Raw genomic sequence first — 13,445 nt, 5'->3', positions numbered from 1 at the left:
TTCCATTCAGAAAAAATAATCTTAGCTGCAGGAGTCCTGGATGTTTATATTCGAATTTGGGTTCTCAACTTCAGCAGCGGGTTTTATTTTTTGGTTCCTCACCAAAACTAATAGCAAATGAATAACAATAACAATAGCGTTTAAAAGAACGTGACTGCATTTTTATTTCCCCTGTAAAATTCCGCATTTGTTCACTGCCAGAATCCAAGAGGCGGGAGAGGTTGTACAGAAAGTAAGAGGAGAAATACAGCACATAATTAGACATTTTCCACGCGGTCACGTTGCTGTTAATAACGCTGAGATATTCGACTTTTTAATCGCCGTTTTAGATCCATTTTCACCCAAAGTGCATTTTTCATACGAGCCACGAAGGCGATTTCGCTTCGTCAATTTACTTTGCAAATGACTTAAGGATTTGGTGACTTACACCTTCGGAGGCAAAAGACCCCAAACAGGGCAGAAACAGACATTGACATAAAAATGCTATATGAAACCAGAATTCCCAGGAATGAAGCATTACTGGAGTGGTCGTGTCCGAACAGAAGTACTCCCTGTCCTCCATCCCAACATAACCGAGCTAGCAGAGCTCCCATTCCGCTAGCTCCGACCCCCGGCTGCATCAGGAAGGGTCCCGTCAGTTTTTAAGCGCGGGGGGGGGGGGGGGCATCTGTAAGGGCTGCTTCATTAGCCACGCACCACGGAGGCGCGGAGCATACGCGGGCGCGGGGCAGGAATTCGCGGGCGTTGGCGATCTCTCCTGAACGGGAAGTTCAGGATCGCCTTTCCCCAGGGCTTCCTGCCACTGCAGACCTCTCTCACGGAACCAGTGGTAGTACGAAGCCACGGAGGGGTTTTGGCACGGCGAAGAAAAAAAACGATTGAGAATTTAGAGGAAGCAGTCCAAAATCAGGATGAGGAGATTAAAATGGGGTTCGAAAGGGCAAAGGCAAAAGACGCCATACAGGCACACACAGACACAGGCACTGTAAATACACTCCCCGAAATGTACACAGACCATGCAGACCTTGTGTGTAGAGGCAAACACAAGCACTTCAATTTGACTGCAATGCAGAGCTCTGCTCCTGCCCCGGCTGGGGACAGCAGCTTTTCAGAGGATGGCTGAAATCCGCTATCCAAACCCATCTAAGTTCCCGCAGCCCAACCTGAAGTTTCGAAAAACTTTTTAGGTTTACTATTGTTATTTTTAAGGCAAAAACAATCACGACCGCTAAAAAATAAATATGAATAAACGAGCCACGAGTGATTTTTCTGCCCGTTTCCCCGCCCTCCTTTCCTCTGCGAAGGGTGCCCCTCTCCGCGGCCGCGCGGGTGCTGGCTGCTGGCGGAGGGCCCGGCGGGAGCCCGCCCATCGCCCGCGGTCGCGCTGCGAACACAAAAGGCGGCGGTGGCGGCGACGGCAGCGGGCCCGGAGAGGTCGCTGTTGCCCGTTCCGCCGCCGCGGAGAGCCCGCACCGCAATCGTGATCGTAACCGAGGCCTTGCGGGCCACGGAGCTGCCCGGGGTAGCGGGCCCGACGGCGGAGACACGGAGCGGGCGGAGCCGTGCGCCAGGCTCCCGCGGCATCGCCACCGCACCGCGGGCACCGAGAGCCGCCCGAGGGTCCGCCCGGCCGCGGGCGCTGCGCTCCGGGCCCTTGTTTCTGATGACGCCCGGAGCGGGGCAGGAGATTTGATCTATCCCCACCCCCTCCCCCAGGCACGCTTTCAGGTCTCCTGGTTTTTAATAAATTCGGATTGAAAAATTAAACAGCCCCCCCCTTCCCCCCCGGCCCCCCGAGCTCGACCCACGCCGACCGGAATGCAAAAAACGCACCTGACCTTGAATGCAGCAAACGAGATATATTAAAAACCCGCAAGCAGGCAGGGACTCGCTTAGGAGCTAGCTAACCTTGAAGAACTTGTCAAGCTTCCCCCCTCGGCTGCCGTGTTTATCTGAGGAATCAAAGGAGGCTCCGCTGCAGATGGGAAACAATGGCATTGGGACTTGACGCCTACAGTTCGCTTCAGCGCTAAGATTTCTTCGGGTGCAAAAGACCCTCGCACCAAGCATACCTGGTGATGATATCAACTGAAGTAATTAAGGCAGTTTCGTGCTGTAGAGAGAAAGGTGGAGCCCCAACAACATGAAACTACCTAAACCACAGAGCAGTTCTCAGGCGCTAATTATTACTTTCCCCATTGCCGTGGTCCTTAACGCAAGGATCCCGCTACGGAAATAAAACCAGAAACGTGACTAAAACATCCCTCTCGCCCTCCCGCCCACCCCGCCGGCGCCCCTCCGCGCCCCCCGGCCAGCCTTGGGTGGGTTAATGAAAACAAGAGTAAAATATAATAACAACCACCCACACACACGCGCGCGGGCAGCTTTCGCCTTTCCATGCAGATGTAATCGGGGAAAAAAGGGCCGTGCACGACAATGTTACATCACGAAAAGCTAACGGCTCCCAAGAATCCCGGGTTCAAAGTCTGTCCCCCCTCCCTCCTCCCGACATACATATACCCTTGCAAGGAAGCATTAGCTGACTCTTCTGTTCCAGCCTTCCTTTTGCCTTCCCTTTGTGCAAGACCCTGTTAGCTAAACATGCAGCAAGGAAGAGAGGATGCAGAAGGAGAAAGAAAGAAAGAAAGAAAGAAAAAAAAAAAAAAAAAAAAAGTAAATTAATAAATAAAAAAAAGACAGAAAAGCAGCCTGTGTGAAATAAGCTCTTCCACATGCAGCCAGGTAGGGAATAGCCTTGTCTGGAGGGGCCCGCTGGCAGGGAGGCGAGGCTGGGGTGTCCCCCCCCCTCTCCCCATGAGCTCACCTTTACGATTTCTTCTCAGCCCTGAGATAAAGCTAGAATTTTGTCAACGTCCTCTGGAGTTAAAGATCTCCTCACACTTGTAGGTGTTCGATTAACCAAAAAAAAAAAAAAAAAAAAAAAAAAAGGAAAAAAAAAAAAAAAAAAAAAAAAAAGAGAAGAAATATGTCGTTTCCCTACCCTCAAGAAATAGTAATTTGCTTCCTCAGTCTGTGCAGTTCCTCGGTCAACTGAAACCACTCGTTCAAGACAGCAACAATCCAGATATACTAGCAAGTCATAAAACTGAACAAAAGCCGACAAACCTTAGAGCACCATCGCTATATGGCCCAGACAAATTACGACCGTCTAGGTAATATTTAAATAGATTCCTAAAGTAATTGCAGGGGGTTTAGGCAACTATTCCTGTTGTAAAAGTTCTCGAAGACATAAAGTAGAACCTGAGGATAAACAGTCACAAAAAGAGGTAAAATTAAAAGGATTCATTCCACTTTTTTTTTTTATTCTTCTATGAGAACATAAACATCGTCTTTTTCACGCACAGCAGCATTACAATATTAATTTATTCCGATTTAAGGTAAGAACTAGATATAGCTAGAACTAACATTTATAATTACGATAGAATGCATTTGCTTAAAAACAGTATCGGCATTTTAATAATAATAGACATTTATCCATATCTGTATTATAGCTTTTCCCCTTCTTTCTTTTTTTTCTTTTTTAAATCTTTTAATTTTTTTTCACCTATATGTTTGACCCTTTAATGCATGTAACTTCACAGTATAAAGGAAGACGACACATATTCTCCCTCACAATCTCAGACTCTGGCTCAGAAAGTCCATCTGATGTTCAGGATATATATACTTTTCAGTGAAATTAGTGAGGAAAAAAGTGACTATTTTCTTCTCAAGGGGGAATTTCTGTGTGCTTGTCATGTTACCAATGGTAACGTTATATATAGACACAAAAGAAAATCACCAAATTCACATATTTAAGCAAAACTACATTAAGTAAATATCTACAACCAGCGAGAGAAATTCAGAGGTAACTGTAATAATTAGTCCATGAGTAAAACGAACTCTTTTATACCTTTAAAGAGAAGATATTTCATTTTCCTGGCCAAATTTAAAGCTGTAATATTGGCTTTAAGGTAAAGTGAAAAAAAAAAAAAAAAAAAAAAAAAAAGAAAAAGGAAAGAAAAAAAATCACTCCTAACACCCCTTCCCGTGAAACCCTTTAAAAAGGATGCCTGCATTTCATTATTTAAGCCCCGCTTTTCGAAGGAAAAAAAGGGGAGGGGGAGAAAAGGCAAACAGAGAAGGGGAAAGCTCCCAATATATAGAAATATGGCAACGCTTAAATTCTTCATTGTGCAGCTACGTACAGTCCAAGTTACAGCACTTATATTTAAATGAATGCACCTTAACCAGGATTGTTTACTTTTAGAGAGGAGAGATAGGGGAATATATTTGCAGCTTCTGAAATGGTATTTTTGTGTATCAAAGCTTAGAGGAGCAAATTGGCCCCGGGAAAGGCTGGAGGAAGAGGGGAGGTTCACACACGGCATTTTGTGCTTTAGCGTGACTTTAGTCCGCCCACCCCCCAAAGTAGCTCTTAAGAGGTTAAAGACATATTGAGAGCGCCTAAAATCGTTAATCCATACAGGTGCAGATGAATACAGCCTAGGAAAATGATACTGGCTCTTTAAACCATAAAGATGTGTTTATGGGTTCATCAAGAGAAATTAAAGTTGGCTGTGAGCTCCCGAATCCTATTCTCTCTGTTCATTTTCTTCAGTTTCATTCTGCGGTTCTGAAACCAGATTTTAACTTGTCTGTCTGTGAGGTGGACTGTGCGGCTGATCTCTAGGCGACGCTCACGAGTCAGGTACATATTGAATAGAACTCCCTTTTCCAGCTCGAGAGTTTGATGCTTGGTATAGGGGCAATCGTTCTTTCTGCCACTTTTTGCGTGAGCCAGTTTGCTGCATTTTCTCCTTTTGAATTGCCTAGTTTTGGAGAAAGTAAAAAATGGACGTTACCATCGGGTAGGAGGCAAAGAGCTGCGGGGAGAGGGTGGAAGGAGCATCTGTGCGTGTGCCTGTGTCTGCGTGTGTGAAGGGCTCACTCCGCCTGCTGCGGAGAATTGGAATGTGGGGTGTCCTTGAGGGAACCGAGAGCTTCAAAACGGTTTCCCAAAGGTTTTGGGTATGTCCGGGTAAGAACTGCCACTGCTCAAAAACCACCGGACAGCCTCTGGTGGAGCAGCGTGCCCCAGATTGTAGTTCGTCTCCGACCCTCCAAAACGAGCTCCTACCCTCGCCCTGTCGGCCATTCTGGTACTGAGGGCAGTTGGTCAAAGGCCTGCAGTCTTATTTCCTTCCCCCCAGGCACCTGCTTCCAAAAAAACAAAGCCTCCGGATCCGGTCTTTGTACGTGTGCTACGGAGGTGGAAAACAAGGTGAGCTGGGGAGCTGAAGCCTCTCTGCCTTCAGCTCCTGCCTTTCCGGAGAGTTTCGCCATGGCCTTCTCTTTTCCCACCATTTCGGGGAAGAAAAAATACAGTCATAACAATAATAAAAAGGTTTCGATGTGATTTCTATCAATGGAACTGGATAGCAAAGAGGTAACACAAATCCCTTGATGGCTCATAGAGGTTAGTAGTTTGGGGCTGGCTCTCTAGCAGTTTTCGCTGAGCCTTATTTTTTCCCCTTTTTCTCTAAGTACTACTTTCCAACGGGTCTCCTGAAAGGAATAACAGGGCGTCCGAAAGGCGGACGGAGAGAACCTCCTGAAAAGTCCGCCGTCCGGAGAAGGGAGTATTTTTTTTATCATGGGAACACGAAAGGGAAATAAATAAGGAAATATGTAAATAAAAGCTCTGTTATCTAGTGTAGATGTTGAAGGATATTCGCCGTGCATTCGTCAGTATAATTTGATAGCAGCTCATAGATGGCACATTTCAGCGCGGTTGTTATTCCGAAAAGCATTCTGGATCGTAAAATATAACTTACCGCGTTAATAGGTTTATTTATTGGCACTGCCTATTGCTTATTTTGGATGCTTTACAAACATCTCTGTTATCTGGTAGGCACCTTCACATCACGGGGGAGAGATTGATCTTGTTTTTCTATATGTTTTATCAGCATGCAGGCTAACGTTGCCCATAACGGAGGCTCTAAGGGTTTTAAACTATAGGATGGACATTAATTTTTACGGCAACCCCATGCCCGAATATTACAAAGTTCAGAAGGTCAGTCTGAGCAGCGCTTCTTGGCAGCCCCGCGGGGCAGCTGGGATCCTCCTTTCGCATCTCAATGCCGCTATGATGTTCCATGACTATGTTTTCTTTCTTTTTTTTTTTCCCCCTTTTCTTTCTCTTTAATCATCACTACCACCATCACTATCATCATTCGCTTACCTACAGGCTCTTTCTCGGGAGAAGCTTTGCTGCTCTCTGACGGAGCTGGAGAGAGCTCCTCTGCGGTGGAAGATGAAGCTTGAGTCTCGTCCTCCCTCTGGAGACGCACGCCAAGGGGCTTGGGGAGCGTTCCTCATCCTCCTTCCTCCCCGCGTCCGGGACGGGAGGCAAAGATGGAGGCGTCTGGAAGCGGCCGGGGGGCTGCGGAGGGAAAGGGGCAGCCCCGGCTGGCTCCGCGCCGTAGTTCTTGGAAGTGCCATAAGCCTGGGAGAGGCGGAAGTAGCCCGGGACGGGGACCCCGCCACCGCTGCTGGCTGGGCTGACCTCGGCGCTCAACCGAGGGAAAGGAGCGAGGTCTGTGGCGGCCGAGCCCTTGGGGCATTTCTCAGAGTCATAGAGGCAGTAGGAGCTCTCCTCCTTAATGCTCGGAGCGAAGGAGCACGATGTGGCCTGCTGGCTGTCCGGCTCTTCCATGCGAGGAGGGGGGGATCTAGCCACACTTCCATCCCTGACACGTAGGAGTGCGAGCTGGGGACCATGTTTTGAGAAGTACCTTCATTGCGTTTGCCCAGAACGGGAAAAGTCCGCAGCTTTGCAGCCCGTAGGACAGATCGGACGCCTGTGGCAGGTAGATACCACTGTTGGGATAGTAGCCGCCTCCGCCTCCGCCTCCGCCTCCTGCTCCCGCCGCTTCCCCTCTGCCGGAGCTGATCAGAGAGTCTACCAAAAAAGAGTTTGCAGCCGGGCTCTCGGAGCATGACATTGTTGTGGAATAATTTGGCGAAGGGAGCAGATAGCCCTTTCTGGCTGACATTTCTTGTGCAAAACATGCTGAATATGATGAGAGATACCCCCGCACCACGGCAGGCGCCCGCAGCCAATGGAAGCCCGGGCCTCCCCAGCAACCCCTCCCCGTCTGGTTTCGTATGCACAGAGCTGCTCTCAGGTCGACCTCTGAATTTGGAAGATAGATGTATATTAATGTGTAATATGGATTTCCATACACACACGCGCGCGCGCTTCCACCACATGGGCGAGCGACTGCGCCCAGGCGGGAGCCGCGCTCCCGGAAGAAGAAGGGGAAGGGGGAACGGGAAAGGAAAGGGGGAAGAGGAAGGGGAAAGGGAAGGGAAGAAGGGGGCTGTGCTGGTACTGGCTCCAAGTTTTGCTCCCCTCTTATCACACGCACTGCTATAAAATAGCCCGGCGGTCCTGATGTTTATTATACCTAGGCTGAAGCGGTGTCCAGATGAAGCTTTTACTATCGCTCCTTTCTCCCCGTGGTTGGGCTTTCCAAGCAGCAATGCTTGCTCACCTCCCTGCGCAGCCTATGTGTCACACGAAATTAATAAAGCCACTGCTCGCCCGGTGTTTTATGCTCAGCCTCTGCTCATTTATTTGATTGTCTCGTTTTTTTAAGAAATAAAAGACGTGTTATTGTTTATCACGGATCATTGGAAACCGTAAAGGGGCCTGGTGCCTCCCGCGTTAAACTACCGAGGAAGGGGGCTGCTTGCAGCCTAACATCACCGCCACGACGCCAGGCTGGGCTTAATTTTCCTGGAGATAAAATGCTCGCCGCTGCTCTGAGGAATCTCTTAGGGAGCAATACCACTCTGGGAGGATTGATTGTGCGGTTGCAGCTTCTAATGCTTTAGTTAACGCTGGATTCTTCTTGAGGTCTGATTACCATTTAAAATATAAACCCAGACATATGTCACAGAAAGAATCCAGACGCGAGCAGTTCAAATGGATCCTCGCAGGATGCTGCGCACCGTGTTTATTGATGTGTTTATATTTGGATGATCATTTTTATATCTCCCCTCCCTCCCGCTCCATTTGGGTCTTTTCACTTTTCGCCTCTTCAAAAGCATCGTCTCCGTTAAGCAATGTACTAAATAATAGAAATAAGAGTAGCTAGATAAATACCGAGATACTAGACAGCCCAGTCCAGTCAATATGTAATTGTGGCGGAGGTAGCAGACAGATAGCAGACAGGCAGGGACGCAGGCAGAGAGACAGATAGATTCGTAATTAAATGCTTAATGATTACTTGCTTTCACTTCCATCATCTCTCGCTTATGCCATTTTGAAGTCGCCTCACTGCCTGGCCCGCGGAACTAAGGGCACTTTAGTTCAAGGGGAGCCTGAGGCTGCCCAGTTCTCGCTGCCCATCCCCGAGGAGCATCACTCGCTCCTCTCGCCCGCACGCCGCCTGGAGAAGCAGCCGCCGGATGGTTTCCGCTTCCAGCAGGTCGGGCGGGTGAGAGCTGCCGCCGCACCGGGCGTCGTCACCGCCCGGGCCGAGAGCAGCCGCCGGACACCCGGCTGCCGTGGCCGGGAAGGCACTGGCTGCGGTGATGGGGGCCGCTGCCTCCGTAGAGATGTGAAGCCGGTGCAGGCGCGGCGACCCGAATTCCCCAGCCCCTACCTTCGGCCTTCAAAACCCCCAGGGAGCACTTCTTCCCCCTCGCCCCACAGATCTGTCAAGCTCCACGTGGTCTTGTCCCGCAGTGTTTGCCTGCCACGGGAAAAACTTTTTTTCCACAGCGTGATATTCCCCTGGAGGAATCCCTCCTTGCGGCAGGAGGGCAGTGTCCCTTCCCGTGGGGCCCTCACCAGACTCCCTTCACGCCTAGAGGAGCACCAGGGCAGGCAGGGGATGCTATAACTTGAAACATCCATAAAATCTCTGTGGAAAGGCGCCTAATTTTTCCAGCGTGGCGGGGCGAGCATCACAGCGCGATTCCCTTCGGACCGGCCCGTGGGATGCGGTGACGGGGTAGATCTCCCAGCCTATAGAAACCCTTGAGGTTTTTTCCTTCCCGCATTTCATCCTGTAACATTGTTCGCAGTTTTCCAACCCGACTAACTTCGGATGTGTTAATGTGCGATGGACGAACCCTTATCAGATTCCTATGAGGGCCATATCATTACTAACGAAATTAATACCACATAAGGAACTGGTTTATTGGCTGGTATACAGGAAGGCTAGTATCAATAGGCTTTAGCTTCATAAATACAGATCTAATAAAAAGAACGTGAGCCCCAGCGCCGCCTTCCAAATACATTCTCTACACAGTCAGGTATAAAAATTACTCTAGGGAAGTCCGCTCTTGCGGTATGTTTATTTTGCATTTGCCAAATTAAATAGAAAGGGATTGCAAATCTAAAAGCCATACGCAACCGAGGAGAAACGCTTGAAATCCTTCCAAAGCTGTTTTAAAATAAGCAGCTCCCTTTAAAAAATTGGATTAAAGTGAAGGAAAGTACTATAAAAAATACGGTGGCAATCCTCGTCAGTCAGGAATAAAATGACTGGAAGTGCATCGATGAGACGGCGAGCTGGCTTCTCCTCCCTGTGCGATCTAATGCAGGGGAATCAGACAAAAGGCACAGAGGCCGGTGAGACTTTTGGAAGGTATTCTTTAGCCTCCTCGTTTAGGTTTTGCAGCACCCCCGCGTCAGGTCCTGTAGGAGGTGCCGTGGGGTGTTGTGTTGACCGCAGTAAACAGCCGCCGCTTGATGGTCAAGGCAACCGACTCCGTCTAGATCATGAACTCAGCTCGGCGTTGCATTATCTCCGCTTTCTTTAATCGCTAACAAGGCCAAGGCAAATAGTAACCAGCATCATCAAACCCAGCGAAGTAAAACTAATAATGTTCACTTGATTCGTACTATAAAAGATAATGTCAATTCTTACTAACTGAGCTAATTTTGGCATGCGCTCTGTGTAGCTACTGCATTACCAGCGCTTAACAATGTGTCCCTTGGAACTAACCCCTATTAAAAGAAATTTTAAAGAATATTGTGGACGCCAGGGGACGAGAATACTTTCTTTTTAATTCTACTTCTGTAAGTAAGGCTATCCGAGGGTCTATAAAACTGAGCAAATAAATTCTGATAAATATCAAAGCCGGCGAGAAGGTGTTTTCGTGGAGATCTAAATTCATGGCGTACATAGACAATACTATCAAATAAAATTTTATTGATCTAAGAAAAATATAATAGATGCATTAATAGCGTCGTTAAGCCGTTTTATTGGTTGAACTAAAATTAAAAACAAAAAGGGAATAAATAAAAACCGACAGCTCAGCCTAAGCAAACTCTGACTGGAAAATCTCAAAACGTATCGTGTTAAACCGTGATTTATCTTTTTATTATTGGCCCGTATAACCCCAAAGATCAGCGCTGTTAATCCAGAGACGCATTTGCGAGCTAATTAAAATATGCTTTTATTTGTAGACACGGGCAAGCTTGCAATTTGTGAAAACGTAAACGGCTATGCAGTCTGTGCAGGAGTGCATGCGCCGCCTATCTGAGAATACAGCTGTGGACTACATTTTATACAGCTCCAAAAATTAATGCGATCAGACTATAGTTATTAATATTGGAACTGTCCAGTTCCCTGGAACGTGTGTATGTGTGCCAGATTCCCCTTTTTTATTTTTACTCTTTTTTTCCCCCTCTTTTTTTTCTGGATTTGCTCCAAAGAAGGCGGAGTTCAGACAGGAGGTTCAGGAACTGCGTCTGTGCCAAGTTAGGTGACAAATGACGGCCCCACTAATTTTATCTTTACTAGAAATTCTTTCACGCTGGTGGTGGTGCTGGGGAGTTTGGCTTGTTTTGGCGGATTATCTTGTTAAAAATTAGGCTGCGATTTAGTTTTATTCCAGCCATCCGGCGGCTTGCTCTCCTAACTATGTTTCATATTATACATGTATCGTTTTACTCATTTGGATTAGGAACATATTTTGCAAGTAGTTCTGACGAGCTTCAAATGCTAGTGTGCGGCAGGACAAAATATACCCAAACCAATTCATTAGGGCTTCATTTCCTCGCCATTTTCCGGCACTGAGGAGAACAACGGGGCTTTCTATTGTCCGGATAGCCCCAAACACCAAGCAGAAGCAACAACGGTATCGGGTTATATATGTGTGGGGAAAATATTGCATACCCAAGTCTGTCTTTTAAGTGTACCCCTTCTATTGCGAGAGGTGGGCCGCACAGCGCTATTAAGTATTTGAAACTGTAGCCCTTCTCCTTTTTGTAGCTGTCTTCCTTTTAAAGAAGATATGAATGCATATACAAATATCTTTTTTCGCTGTTGTTGTGGTATAGCTTGGCTGTCAGACACACACGTTGGCCAGAAGTTTCGTTTTCAGAGCATTTAATGAAAAGATTGTGACCCAAAGAAAAAAAAAAAAAAAAAAGAAAAAAAAGAAAAGTAGACAACAAAACATAAACCCAACGAGCTTATGAAAAAGCCTCCCAGGGGTTTGGATGTGGTATGTGAGCTGAAGTTGAGTACACGATTAATTAAACACAGTGTAGGCACTGAGCTGGCTTCCCCTCTTTCCTCCAAAACATGCAAACCCAAATAATGTGAAATAATAAACAGTTATTGTAAGAAACAAGCTTGTTTTTTTAAAATATTATCCTATGACCGCGGCCGTCAGTAACAATTCGTAACCAGAGGGCGCTTTAAACTGCTGCTGGGGTCCCTTTGATTTATTCAGCCAAGTATTGAATGGGACAGGGAAACAACAAGGGGAAAAATAAATATTTGATCAAATATGCGGAGTTTAACTTGACTGGTGTAAAATGAAATGTTGCAAAGGGACCCTCAAATCTCCCTGCTTCTCACGTGGCTTCACGCGTCCTGGTATTACTGAGGGGAAGTCAAAAGGGATCAACATCCCCGAGCTTTAATGGAGCATCTTTGATGAAATCGATAGGTTCCAATAATCATCTGAAACTGCTCTCTGTCGACTGAGCATGTGCTTTTAACTGCACTGGTAACATTTCCCTGGAAGCACAATTTCAAAAAATACTGCAGGCAACTGGCATTATATACATAGAACAGAAAGGATAAAACAATATTTTACATTTTTCCGGGCAGATACTTAAAATTCTGTCCTAAGAAACACGTGTATTAAAATATGTAGCCAAACCAGCATCTCCCCCGTGTAATACCACCTTCCCGCCCGCCCTTCTCAAATGGAGACATTAGAAAAACATGTGAAAATTTTATGGGCATGAAAAGTAACCTAGAGTTAGGGGTACTCGTAGAGAGGATAGAGTTTCAAAGCTACAATCCAGAGCAGCCCTGAGCACATGAGAATGAGTGACTATTGTTTGTTTACAGCACATGTGCTGATTAAGAGAAAGAAAGAAAGAAAGAAAGAAAGAAAGAAAGAAAGAAAGAAAGAAAGAAAGAAAGAAAGAAAGAAAGAAAGAAAGAAAGAAAATCGAAATCCAAATCTGCTCTTGCACGAACATTGACTTAATATGCAATCACATGAACAGTTTTTAGCATAAGTATGTCAAAAGTTGTTTACCACAATCTGTGTCCAGCTGCAAGGAAGCAGACTACCCTTTAAAGTTACCAAACGACCCTAACTAAACCATAGTTCAAGACTAATAAGATCGTCAGAATTGTCTGTCATTTGCAGACTGTGTTGCCATAGATCTATTTGATTGAAGACACCTACTGTTCCACACATAAATGTCAAGTTTCATAATATTTCCAATGCTACACTTTTTTGTACTTTTTCCTTTTCTTTTTTCCCACCCTTTTTTGTATATTTTTTTAATAACTGGAAGAAAGCTACAAGTTACCCTGGAAAAATATTTCCAGATAACGTGGATTTTCCACGCGGCTGGCCAAAACAAAGAGAAAATAAAAGGTCAACTGCAACTTAGAAAGTCCCTTCTATATTATTTCACATCCTCATCACCAACTTTTTGCATCGCTTCCCCTCCCTACAGTTCTTTTCCGCGGTGCTCAGGGGTGGGGGCAAGGGCCACCCCACATCGCAGGGTACCATTCCGGTCACCACATACTCCTCGCGGTTCTCCATGCCGGGTAGATGTATAAAACACTTACCTTCGCGGATTTCCTAACCCAAAGCCCACAGGCTTTAACTCCACCGAGAAGCCCCAGCGTCTCCCCCCTCCCCCGGCATCCCGAGCGGCTTTTTGTACAGCGGAGCCCGGTAAGTGCAATAATTACCCGTGTGGCTCCAGGGATGCAAAGTGAACAAAGGCCAAGATTTTTTTTTTTTTTTTTTCCTTTGCAGGGCTGCTCCCCTTGCCCCGGGCGGCTTTGACATTGATCTGAAGATCGCCATCTTGTGGCAAAGCAGCCCCTAAACCGCGGCCGCCGTCCGTCGGTCCATCCGTCCACACGGCCGCCCGCCGG

General features: G+C 46.8%; 1 protein-coding gene across 1 annotated transcript; it reads right to left on the bottom strand.

Moving 5' to 3' along the window:
- Window positions 1-4,419: 4,419 nt before the first annotated feature.
- HOXA10 (homeobox A10) lies at window positions 4,420-7,177 on the bottom strand. The gene is given in 6 exon segments (XM_079302808.1): window positions 4,420-4,791; window positions 4,794-4,829; window positions 6,242-6,334; window positions 6,337-6,729; window positions 6,732-6,815; window positions 6,818-7,177. Coding segments are annotated over 6 exon segments (1,080 nt in total). The 5' UTR covers window positions 7,056-7,177; the 3' UTR covers window positions 4,420-4,555.
- Window positions 7,178-13,445: the final 6,268 nt, after the last annotated feature.

The sequence above is a fragment of the Erithacus rubecula genome, assembly GCF_903797595.1.
Source record: "Erithacus rubecula genome assembly, chromosome: 3".
Lineage (NCBI taxonomy): Eukaryota > Metazoa > Chordata > Aves > Passeriformes > Muscicapidae > Erithacus > Erithacus rubecula.
The sequence above is the reverse complement of the archived record's forward strand: the minus strand, read 5'-3'. Positions and strand labels throughout refer to the sequence as shown.